This window comes from Schistocerca piceifrons, chromosome 4, assembly GCF_021461385.2.
Source record: "Schistocerca piceifrons isolate TAMUIC-IGC-003096 chromosome 4, iqSchPice1.1, whole genome shotgun sequence".
Taxonomy (NCBI): Eukaryota; Metazoa; Arthropoda; class Insecta; order Orthoptera; family Acrididae; genus Schistocerca; species Schistocerca piceifrons.
The window spans coordinates 566,584,750-566,598,364 of NC_060141.1; the positions used below are offsets into that span (position 1 = coordinate 566,584,750).

General features: G+C 42.8%; 1 protein-coding gene across 1 annotated transcript in view; it reads right to left on the minus strand.

Moving 5' to 3' along the window:
• The window catches only part of LOC124794897 (signal recognition particle subunit SRP72), a 48,989-nt gene extending 35,584 nt beyond the window's left edge, over nt 1-13,405 (minus strand). Inside the window, exons 1-2 of the mRNA XM_047258597.1 lie at nt 13,245-13,405; nt 13,013-13,130 (exon numbers count right to left, since the gene is read on the minus strand). Coding sequence (XP_047114553.1) covers nt 13,013-13,130; nt 13,245-13,347 — 221 coding nt within the window. The 5' untranslated portion in view covers nt 13,348-13,405. The remainder of the gene's footprint in view (nt 1-13,012; nt 13,131-13,244) is intronic.
• Between the last annotated feature and the right edge of the window lie 210 nt (nt 13,406-13,615).

The following is a 13,615-nucleotide window of genomic DNA, read 5'->3' on the forward strand; positions in this document are numbered from 1 at the left end:
TGTTACAGCCTGAGGCGTCCATACCTGAACAGCAACAGCCTCTAAAGGTGTTTGTGGAGGGACAGACTCACTGTAAAGGCAGTGAAGGACGTAGATGCAGATGCCACCAGATACCCTCTCATAAGCTGCCCGGTTCCTATAATAACCCCAGTAGCCACTTAAATTAGTAATCAAAATAAACGGTAGAATTTTCAGCCTTGGGCACATTTTAATTTATTTGAACTGATAACTAGTTTGGCTTTAGGGGATCACCACATCTTAAAGAAGCAGAGGATATGTAGTCATGAACTCAGTCAATGAGACCTCATTAAATAATTACGTAACAGCTTTTGAATGGGGAACCACTCGGTTGTGCCCCTTTCCCTCCCCTCCTAAGTTAAGTGGACTCATTTTAGATTCAGTCAAATCAGTTTTTTTTCTTCATTTTTTCTGTAACATCAATTGTTTTCTTCTTTTCTAAGTCAATATTCTCAATCTGTGTCACACATGACTGCAACTGGACAAACTTTTTCCAAATAACATGTTTAACAACTTCTATAAAATATCTTACTTTTAGGACTTGTTATCTGTTTGAAAACCTGTTGTATCAACAGACAGCTTCAACTCTGAATATGTTGAAGTAACAATAATGAGCCTGGCTATTCTTCCTCAGGGAAAACAATTTTGAAATTGGGATAAATTCTCTTCAAACAAAGCAACACCCATTTACTTCAATTGCTGAAACCCTCGCAAAGGAACATTTCAAATGGTTTCCACCACATTAAAAAATGAAATCTTCAGTTATCAACAATGTGTGTGTGGGATTTTAGTTTATTCCATACAGCTCTTCCCACAGTGCCTCCAATGCCATCCACAGCAATTTTGTCATGTGACATGGCGAAGACATTCTATTCATTGGATAGCATGTTGTTGAGACTGTAGTTATCTTTAAACTGGACAGCAAACTTTTCTGAAAATTTCATTATCATGATTCAGTTAATGCACATGAATGATGACAGTCATCAAAACAACTATCATAGAGTCCACACTACATATTTTCCATGGTTTAGCTTGTCAATGAGAAATGTGAATAACGGGTCTTCATGTGTCTAAGCAAATACTGTGAACAGTGCTACCAGATCATGTGACCAATGAGCAATCTGAACTTCATTTTGACACATAAGGAGTTAATTTTCACGAAGTCAATTTGCAGCATTTAGCACTTGATTCTACATACAATCATTCAATAGAACAAGGCTGGCTGTCCAAGAGGGCACTAAAATGGAAAGTGATGTAATTACGACTGCAATACGAAATTCTATGTTTTGAAAATAAGGGAGCACAACACAGTTCCTACAAGATAGAGAGATAAATGAGACAGAATTAAATAATAGACCAAATTGCCCAATAAAAAAAAGCCTACAGACCTGACAAGATTCCCATTATATTCTATATTGAATATGTAGAAAAACTGACACTGGCGTCAGTTTACCATGAGTCACTGGAACAACTGCATGTGCTATGTGACTAGAAAGAGGTACAGGTCATTCATATCGATAAGAACAGCCATTATTTCAAGCAGTCATGACAATTTTTCATAGGTTTGTGAAAGACTGTGTTTTAAGTTAAGTGTTCCATATAATTACAGTAAACAGTATTGGTAAAAACTATGAAAATTTTCGATACATAAGGGAAAAACATTTCCTGAGATGCGAGATATTTTGTGTGTGTTGGGAACAGCCAGTACTCAGTGGTATAGATTTTCTTCCTGTTGATGTTCATTTCTTATTAGTTTTGTGTTTCTGTATTTAATCCTCTGGGCATGGTGCAGTTGCTAGACACATAGCCTTCAACTGTCTCCATCAGCCACTCTATGCATACTGTTTGAGGTTGTTCCGTCATCAAAAGAAGATTAGCAATTCCATGGAGTGTGTACAAAATAAACAGTGAAATGGAGCTCTATTAGTCCACAGGGGAAATGACATAGTATTCTTCCAAAGTTTAGCCAATGGCTTTAATTGGTGTTGTAAACAAGTGTATCACTGAAATAGATACAGACTTCAAGAATGTCTATATTACATATACAAGCAGCTTGCAGTAAAGGTTCCATGCAGTCCACAGACTTCATTTAAATGTGCCAGAACAGGAGTTACTACACTACAATAATAATAATGTGGAAAATAGGATTGGTAGCAAACAAATGCAAATTACAGTGTCTAGTGTCAGTTGTAAACAATAAAATCATCAGTCTGACGCAGATTACAAAGTGGTTTAAACTGCATAGGACAGAGTTTGATGAACCACAATTTTTAACAAACTCACTGATAGCCACCAGAAAATAAAAGCCCCACACAACAAAGTCACTGCAGATTTTTTTAGGGTAAATGCAGTATTACAAATGCTGATGGACGAAGAACTAGAAAACGTTTTAACTAAAGTGTAAATGCCCAGATTTTATTGTATTACACCACGATGTTCAATCACTTAAGAATAGAACTACAATGTCAGAAGCACTACTCCAGTATAAACTGAATATAGACATAATCTGCTTTACTGAACATTGGCTACAGGACAATGAAGTATAATTAGCTTCAATAGCAACATACATATTAGCAAGTTGTTTTAGCAGAGAGTTCTCAAAATATGGTTTTTACTGCTATCTCAAACACTGTATTGACCCAATCACAAAAGACTAAGAACTTTACTATTAAATCACCGGAACTTAATTTCATGATTATTAAACATATGCACAGCACCCAGTGGCAATCTGCCAGTCCTCAGAACTCAGCAAGTTTATTTTATTTCAAGGGGCCAGATGCTCTTTTTGCTGCCGCAGTTGTCACTCATTTAAGGGAGTGTGCACCACCAGTATGTCAATTGTGTAAAATTTGTTCTCCGTGTGATCAAATTGTAAGTGGGAAATTTAAAACCTTCCCAGCATATACATTGTTCCAGAAATTGTAAGGAACGTATTTTAACTGTTTGTGTATTGTATTTTCTGAGATGAGAACTGGGGACCAACCCAGCATTTACCTAAATGAGCATGGGAAACCACATAAGAACCACACACACACATCATTATTATGCAACACACATTCAATTCTGCTCTGGCTCACATTCTTGTCTCACAAGGTGGAGCAATGTACATTACATCATACGAGTGGGACATTATTTCGAAAAGGCAGCAGTGCTACAAATGCATTGATAAATATGACCACAACACAGTCTTCTTTTTCTTTTCGCATTTGTGCCACATCAGTGCAGGACTGACATGGTTATTAACTGATTCGGCACAGTTAATTTACAGGTTCCTGTCACCACCCTGTTACCCCCTGGGATGGAATACATGTATCCCAACTGCCTGCATATAGCATTATTCATGTGGAAGTGAGTGAAAGTTTCCTAAATCTTTACAAATGATGTAGCTAAGGTAGGACTTGGGTACCAGTATGGTATTAACCTAGTGGGATGTGGGAAACTACCTGAAATCCACATCCAGGCTGGCAGGCACAACACTGACCCTCACTGTTAAGTTGCCAGGTGGATTCTATCTGAGACCAGCACACCTCCCTGCCCTGTAAGCGAAGCTTTAACATACACAGCTATGCAGGGTGCAGGGGGAGGAGGGAGGGTCTATTGCATTCAATACGATCCACAACACAAACTGACCAACAAAATTAACAGAATGTACAAATTCCACTACTGATCAATATTCATCACAGACACAAACTACAAATTCACAAGCAGAGTACTGAGCATTTGTTACAGTGATATGTTTAAAGAGAACACGTAGCAGCAGTAGCATAAAAGTACTTGAAAAAAAAAAAAAAAAAGAACTTCCTCTGGAAAAAAAAAAAAAAAAAAAAAAAACAGAATTTTTAATTTCTTACTGGCTAGGGAAAATTGGGAAAGAATTTCCAATCATAACAATGTTGACAGCATGTGCATAAAGTTTTCAGAATGTCTTCCTTCGTTATTTTAATGTAACAATTCTAATCTAAGTAAGAAAACATTAGAACTCGTGGCAACACTGACGTGCCATGACATCTCTGGTGCGCAAAAACTCTTTGGGCCAAGGCGGCCATTATGTTCTGTCTATGTGATACTTTCGATGTGTAATGACTTATATCTGAAGTGTGACAATAAATATGCTCATTGTTTTAACAAGTGGATCGACGGGTTGTTATTTATAACGATAAGGACCCAAACCACCCACACTGGTGACCCCGACGACAGTTTGTGACACTCTTCCTGTGCTCTACCTGAGTTCAATAACAATTGTCATGTGACCTACGCAACGAGGTGTACCGCCGTACGATTTCTACGGTCAGAATCCGACCATGCCACCCACCTGCACTAGGCATGGACTTTATACATCTAACATTATGAGGCCCTCTGACCTGCGAGTGGATTGCAGTACCACAACAATCACAGACAATGCATACGTACCGTCCGCCATCTTTCCTCAAGATCATTCTTTCGAACATACAGGACAAAGTGTGAAAAGAGATCCGGACATTCCACCGCTAACGTCACACGCTCAGGGGTGCGCACCCCCCCCCCTCAGAACTTTGCACCAACTTTCGGAGCAGTGCCACTACACGGCTGCTACATCATCCACGCTGCGAATTGGTTCCACACCTGGCTACGCACAGCCTCAATTTTCTGATCGAACTCAACAGTGTATAGTGAATGTGACCTCTCCTAGTACCTCAACCACTTTTCTTTTGCTAGACATCAGACAGCAATAACGACCAATCCGAGGGGTGTAGCAGTTTACGGGGCCCAGGGCCTACCCCCCCCCCCCCGGCAGACGCCATATTTACTGCTCCCACACCTGTGGCTCTTACACACCCAGTGGTCGTGGATTCCAAACCAACTAAGTTACCTAAACTGCTGACTTTCGCAAAAATGCGACCCAACACATGGTTCGCGTTAGTCAACTCTATTTTCGCCGCCACAGGCATTGACTCAGAAGAATCACGCTTCACGTGTTTGGTGGGACATTTGCATGACCATTTGGATTTGATCAGCGACATTGTTATCAGCCCGCCGCCTTCACCGAAATATACGAACGCGAAAAGACTCATTTGTGAAAGACTTTCTCGAGCTCCAGATGAGATTATTCATCATATCATTCACGAGGAACACCTGCCGACCTCACCTCATCCGGACTATGGCGACGACTCCACGCCCTCGCACCTGTGGATTTGCTACCCGATACAGTGTTATGGTCGATGTGGCTTGTCAAAATGCCGGAAGCATTACAACTACAGCTCCTGCCGCTCACCAACAGCACTTTGGATGAGAAGCTTTCGGTCGCGGATCGAGCTTTCAGGATTATTAACAAGTGAGCGCACAGCATGAAGAGTGAGGGTAGCGATCTCAACAGCACGCCACCCCCCCCGTTCCCCTTCCAGGATTCAGGCGAGCTCGCTTCCTCAGCGTTCACACTACAGCAGTGGTGACATCCGCCCGCCGTCGCGAGTAACCAGATACAGCCTCCACGACATCTGCAATGACAACTGACACCACACTGCAGCGCTCCACAATGGACACAGCCAACACCAGGAGTTCTACATCACCCCCGCCTAATGTAGCCTGGCCGCTGTGTTGGTTCCACGCCAACTTTAGCGACGCGGCCAGGAAATGTGGCAGCCCTTGCGTGGTGGGAAACACAGCTTGTGAGGCACCATAAGTGCAGCATTGCACGCACAGGAAAAAATACGCCTTACAGCAGCAACAGCATCTAACACGGTAAGCACCGACGGTTGTCTATTCGCTCTTGACCTCGCCTCAGGAACTAAATTCCTCAATGACAATGGAGATGCTATGAGTGTAATACCCCCAGCTCTCGCACCTACCGTGTTAACTTCCTCGCCCAAACTGTTACACGCAGCTAATGACTCTCATATCAAAGTGTCAGGTATGGCGCCTTTTAACGCTCAAACTGTCAAAAGACTTGAGTTTTCGTGGACTTTTCATGTGGCACGGGTGACTTGTCCGGTCTTAGGCATCGACTTTCAGCGACACCACAAATTTTTGCTAGACATTCCGCGAAGGACACTAGTCCACCAACCTTCGCAAAAGACTATCGCCCTTATGGCCACTGCGTCTATCACCCATTCGGTCAACAAACATTGACATTTCACTATTGCAGTGCTCTTCTTGCGGCCAAGTTAACTAGTAAAAGTTGCGACATGCTACTACAATGACAAGAAATCAGTGAACTCAAGCAAACGCAGGCCAAGCTCACCTACCTTATCAAGCATACCAAACAGACATTACAGAGCATGAAATCAGAACTTGCCTCACTTCGAGGTATTCGCTCTTCGAACAAACCGGCGTGCGCTCAAATCATTGACTCATTGCACGAGTGTTCGAACGCTAACTACGAACCCCGCGCGTAGCATGTTATCAATCACAAGTGGCGCATGCCACAAACTCAATATGACTGAGGGCCTTCTGGACAGACACCAAACGCGACGCCTGAATCCACACAAACTCAGAGCGGCGAAAGCAATCGTCTCGGACCTATTAAAAGCAGGCATTGTACGCCCATCCTCCAGTGACTGGTCGTTACCAATTCATCTCACACCGAAGAAGGATGGTTCCTACAGACTCTGTGGCGACTACAGACAACTCAATGACCGCACAATCATGGACAATTATCCAGTACCGAACATTCAGGACTTCGCTTCTCAGCTGGCAGGCACTAAAATTTTCAGTGCAGTAGACTGTGAGAAAGTGTATCACCAAATACCAATGTACGAACAAGATATCCCTAAAACCGCCATCACCACACCCTTCGGCCTCTTCGAATAAGTTTACATGCCTTACGGATTGAAAAACGCCGCCCAAACCTGGCAGAGGTTCTTAGACACAGTGTTATGACCCCTACCTTTCTGCTACATGTACCTGGATGACATTTTGATCTTTTATTCCTCTGGGGAGAAAGATGAGCTTCACATCCGGGCACTGTTTGACACGATGTGATCGTCAACAAAGACAAATGCAAACAGACAGGATTCTGTTGTTTTGCTGGGACACACAGTTTCAGTCAATGGTATCCGGTCCACACAAGAGAAAATAGACATTATCAAACAGCTACCGATACCAGAAACATACCATGAACTCCGCCGGTTATTAGGAATGATCAATTTTTTCCTCTGCCACATCCCTAGAGCCACCGAACTACAGGTCCCACTCACAGACACACTGTGCGGGCTGCAAACATCAGGCGACCGGCGCATGCCATGGACAGGGGTCATGCATGCATCTTTCAAAAAACTGAAAACCACACTCGCGGAAGCCATCACGCTTGCCCATCCACACCTGGATGCAACACTTTCGCTCACCACAGACGCTAGCGAAATATCTATCAGCGCAGTACTTCAACAACACAGAGGAGAGGTGGTGCAACGTCTTAATTTCTTTTCAAAAAAACTTTCCCCCTCTCAGCGCAAATAGTCCGCTTTCAACAGAGAGCTCTTAGCTGTCTACGAAACCATTAGATATTTCCACGAAGACATCGAGGGACGTTCCCTCATGATCTTTACAGACCACAAACCTTTCGCCCAAGCACTCACAAACCCTCCAGCCGACCCACTTCCTAGGAGGTTCCGTTATTTCGACCTCATTTCACAATGCACAACTAATGTACAATACGTTCGAGGATCCGACAACATAGCCGCTGATTATTTCTCCCAGATCTCGGGCATATCTTCCTCAATCGACTTCGATGCTCTTGCTCGAGCGCAAACAAATGATGACTCCTTGGCGAGCCTTTTATCTGACTATAACCACTCTCGGCGGCCGGCGTGTAAGACAAGCCACGGCACACGCTCGGAGCTATGGTGTGACACTTACACTGGCGTGCCACGTCCCCTTTTCCCCTCCTCTTTGCGTCGCTCAGTGTTTGATGCACTGCACAGTCTCGCGCACCCGAGCATTCGCGCAACTATGCACATCATCGTCGAGCGTTTCGTATGGCCTTCGCTTCGCAAAGATTGTTGCGACTGGTGTCGCACTTTTCTTTCATGCCAGTGGTCCAAAGTCAGACGCCACTGCACGCCCCCCTCAGGCGTCTTTCACTCTCCTTCTGGCAGACTCCACCACATCCACATCGACATTGTCAGCCCCCTTCCCCAGGTAGATGGTTACCGATACTTGCTTGCTTTTATTGACAGAACAACTAGATGAGTCAAGGCAAACCCTCTAGCTGATATTTTGGCCGAAACAGTCGCCAACGCTGTCCTCTCCACATGGGTCGCACGTTTCGGCTGCCCCGAAACCATTACTACAGACCAAGGCTGTCAATTCAAGGCTTTCCTTTTCACAAAAATGTGCGAGCTCTTCGGTGTCAGCCGCATTCGTGTGACAGCCTGCCACCCCCAATCAAACGGGTTAGTGGAACGATGGCACCGCACATTGAAGACAGCACTAATGTGCCACGAGGAACGGTGGTTACACGCCCTCCCGTGGGTACTGCTAGGCCTCCGTTCTGTATATACAGATGACTTGCAGTGCTCGGTGGCCGAACTGCTCTATGGCGAGCCGTTGACCCTACCAGCCGAGTTTGTCAAGCTTTCACCGCTCCAAGATACCATCGAATATCCCTTGCTAATCGAGAACATACGACAGACGATATGAGCGCAGAGAGCACCCGCTCCAAAAGCGCACACTCCACCTGAAACATTCGTGCACCAGCAGTTGGCCGCGTGTGAAGCTGTGATGCTTAGGGACGATACAGTGCACGCCGCCCTGCAACCCCCATACACAGGACCTTACAGGGTACTTAGGCACTCGTCGAATACATTCGACATCTGTATCAAAGGCAAACCCTTGACAGTGTCAGTGTCTCGACTCAAGCTGGCGTGGGTCACCGCAGACAACACCTCCAGCGACCCGGCGCCACCGACCACATCGGACAACGGCCTCCACACCGCCGCCTCCTCAAGGGACGATGCGCCAGCCACGCCCCCTTCCCCAACACCGGGAACCCTCACTGGGCAGAGTCCGGGGTCCACACCCTCTCCTGCTACGCCCGTCACACACTTCTCACCCGACATTCAACAACCCACTACTGTCTCCATCGACGTCTCACACTTTTCACCATCTGACATCTGTATAACTACCACAAATAATTCTCTTAGTCATCCCCCCCCCCCCCCCCCACTCTGCCGACAATGAAACCTTCGAACTTTCCGTTCTCCACTCCTCACCGATCCTTCCCTCATTCAATCTTTCATTGGCGCCCTGGGGACACTGTACATGTTGTACCACGTGTCTCCGTCTATTCCCCCACCCCCTGTCACCTCACAAACCGGTTGCCGCATACTCCCACTGGTGTGGCACTGTGATTACATTTTTCCATCCAAAAGGGCTCGAAACCCGGCCCCACCCCACCCAGTTCCCCCTCCAGACGAAGACGGCACGACACCTGCACCCTCCCCCCCCCCCCCACAACAGCAAGAGCCTCATGCTCCGCACTGCAGGGGGGGGGGGGGGGGATAGAAGGACTCTGTGGCAACACTGATGTGCCATAACATCTCTGGGTGCAAAAACTCTTTGGGCCAAGGTGGCCATTATGTTCTGTCTATGTGATACTTTCGATGTGTAATGACGTATATCTGAAGTGTGACGTGTGACAATAAATGTGCTCATTGTTTTAACAAGTGGATCGACGAGTTGTTATCTATAATGATAAGGACCCAAACCACCCACAAACCTATGAAAAATAAGCAATGGGGTAACTAAAGGCACAAAAATTTACAGTGTGAGAACATTTTCTACATTTTTGTTGTAAAAAAATGAGTTGTCCAAGAATTTGCAGAATATTCTAAAGCCTACAAAAGAATCAGTGGTAGAGAAGTCCATCAGGGCATTGGCTATAAACCAGCCTGTTCCACTATTCACCTGGCTGTGTCAGATATGCGTGTATTTGTACCATCTACCTGCCTACTTGTCGTCAGCAAACATTACATTTTTTGAATGTATTCCCCAATAGTGCCACCTTTTAGCTTGCATTTTTTTCTGTAGTGCTACTGAGTCGAGTGAGCTGTTACTGCCACTTACCCATAGGTTTTACTGCAACTTTGTTCAATAGTTCCATGTTTTGGAGGGGGGATTTTTACTTTTCTTGAATTGTAATGCATAACTGACCCTTCTCATTCTTAACCTCCTTTCAGCTTCGTTACATAACTGATGACAGTAGCTGATATATCATAATAAATAAAAATACATTATGCGATCATCTAGATCATATATTTCATAAGAAATCATAAAGATTACACTCATTCAATGAATTTATTGCCTTGTATTTAATAGAATATGATGGAGAATCTTGATTAAGGAAGGAAACAATCATTCCTTGCAGAGATGTAATCCTTTAATAGAAACTACATAGATGTCTGGACCAGTACCAAAGTTAAGCTCAATTTTTTCAGTAAAGCTGCAAACAAGAAAATGTACATGATGCAATTTGATACACTCACATTTTTGTGTTGATTAATTAGAATAAATGATTCGCGTGCAACAACCAGAAGGATACAAGGATAACACTGGTGAAGCTGGCAGGCTGAAATGGGAATTTGTATGGTCTCACACAAGCTCAAAGATGTTAACAAGCATTTCAGTGCTTTTCTGTTATCAGCAGTATCATGGAAACGTAACATTTTGATGATGATGTAATGAAAATAAGTCAGAAAGCACTTGCAAAGAATTCACTGAAACATTCATTTATTGAAGAATGCAAATGATAAAATACCACAGACTCAGAAAACAAAAGTTGGAGTTACTGCTCAGAAGCAATTGGAAATATGGTGTATATATGTAGAGACCTGACCTTGTCTAAAGTGTAAACTTACTTTCAAAATCACGTAACTCTGCAACCTTAAAGGATATATTATGCTGAAATGAATACGCCAATATATTGTTGGTTGTACTGACAATTTCTCTTCTAAATATGAGTAGTGGAAAATTAAAATACCAATCACAGAAAAGGAAGGCTGTGTGGAGGAAACACACAGAATTACTTTATTAAGGAAAGGTACTTTAAGAAGTTATGGAAAGGGAAGAAGTGGATAAAGAAGATATGGGGCATGCAAGACTGCTAGTAGAATTTCACAGAACAGTAAAAATACTATGCCCAAACCATCACACTTGGAATAGAGACATTCCCTCAGAGTTATTAAGTTGTCTGGGATACCCACCAACAACAAAACTGGCCTATATTTATAAATATGTAGTCCTAGAAAAGACGTTTGTTAATGCTGACTGGCAAACACTTTGAAATTATGAAACTGTCAAGGAAAATTTGGGGCAGGAGGGTGCAGCTATAGACAACTTATACAGGAACTGGAGTGAACATAGTTGCACCCCATCCCCGTTTTCAATCTGTACATACAACAAGCAGTAAGGGAAACTGTGTACAAAACTGGACATAGAATTAAACTACAGGGAACTTTTAGGTTTGCCAATGACACTTTAATTCTATTAGACTGCAGATGATTTAGATCATGTGAATGGAATGGATATTGCCTGGAAAGGAGGTGATAAGATGGAACAACAATATGAAAATGCTACCAAAGAAGCGTATTTGAATGAAGACAGGTGGTGCTAAGAGAATTATACTGGGAAATGCGATATGGGAAGTAGTGGATGGTTTTTGGATATTTAGGCACAAGAATACTGATGGCAGAAGTAAAGAGTGTATAAAATCCTGATTAGAATGGAGGAATGTGTTAACACTGAATATAAATTTAAGTGTTAGAATGTCTTCTGTGAAGGTATTTGTCTGGGTTGTAGCCTTACATACAACTGAAACATAGGTGACTAGAGGAGACAGAAGAGTTTTAAATATGGTGTTACAGGAGAATATTGAAGATCAGATGTGTGGATTAAATAACTAATTAAGAGCTACTGAATCAGATTATGAAAAAGAGGCATTTATGGTACAACATAAGAGAAGGGACTGCTTGGTATGATACATTCTGAAGCATCAAGAAATACTCAGTTTGGTAATTTAGTAAGCAAGCAGTTTTGAGTGAGTGTAGCTGTGTAGAGACGAAGATACTTCCACAGGACAGATTAGCAGTGAGAGGTCCTTTATACCTGTCTTAAGACTGAAAACACCAAGACCAGGTGTTGAAATCACTCAGTGCCAGTTAAGTTATTTCAGAGTTCAGCAAAACAAAAGGCATCACTTCTATATTTACCACTGAGGCTGCAAATTATTTTGTAAAGAAAAATCCTAAGGCTGAGAAACAGATGGACTATGAGAGGTAATTGGTTCAATATACTTCAACCCAAGGTCAACTGGTACCCATCTTTCAGAAACCTCTGAGACCACCATGATTTTTAAGGCTCTTCAATGAACCACTTAGCTTCCACAGGCTCTGTATATATTACAGTTATTCATTGATTTGACAAAAACTCATTGAAAAGGCTATATTGCAATACTCAGAACCTAATGGAAGTCCTGCAACTGTTTAATACATTTCCCATAAATAAAGCAATACAGTACAAATACTGGGGTCATTCCTACATTCTTTCCCAGAATATAAAAGTTCAAAAAAAACGAGCACCAGCCTTCTATTTCTAAAGTTAATTGTGAAGTGTGCTGTGAGCATACCAAAATAACAGTTTGGTATACACAAGCTTGTACCTTAAACCACATTTTGCATCTCGGTACGCTGAATATGGAAGTGTAAATAATAGTAAACATTTAACTGCCAAAACTGGTAAAACTATATGCGAAGGGAAGAGAGAGAAAACAATGGCACTAATGGTCCCATGGCATTACTTGATAAGACCATTTTGAGAGTTCACTTTTATGGGGAAACTATTCCGCTGGATCTGTCCCTTTCCTATAGCTCTAGTAGACCTGATTAAATTTGTAAATTAATTTCTTCACTCAGAAATACAGGTACACATCGTATATACGTTCAATTTCGTTCCCCTGACATATTTCAATGCTTAACGATAGCAAGAACACACAATTAGAATGGTGTCAATTAACTGAATTACTTACGAGGAGAGGTTACTTTGGTTAGTGATTGCTTTCAAACCCTCTTGAAACTTGTCAAGTTTAATGAAGCACACGACCTTGCAATGAAAGGCTTTTTCTTCGCCTGGGGCGTGTTGCAAGACTGTGGAAATTAAACACAACAAATATAAGAGACACTGTACAGCGAGTCCATATGGTTATTAAGTGAAAGGTCAGCTCAAAGTAACAAAAGAGATGGCTAATACAGGTATCTTACTTTTATTAGCAGACTTCAGAGCTCTTTCATATTCTCCATTCTGCGCAAAGCGATTCAACTCAGCATACTGAGTACTTAAGTTTACTTCCTTCGCTGATGCCATTTCGGCAATGCCGCTTTCAGAGCAGACACGTACACATCTTTGCTTCTGTCACAGGAAGCAGTCCACAGATCAGTGATGCAATATGACAATCCACTTTGTGGGTTCATCTTTACCGATGACTATTTTAAATCGCCAATTGTACTGGAAGATAAAGCAGAAAAAGGTTTCGTTGCATGTATTGTTGATCGTCGGTGACAGCAAACTGCGATCCCAAGGAAATATACCTAACACAGATTGGCCGTTAGGTGCATCTGAAGATGGGGCTGGT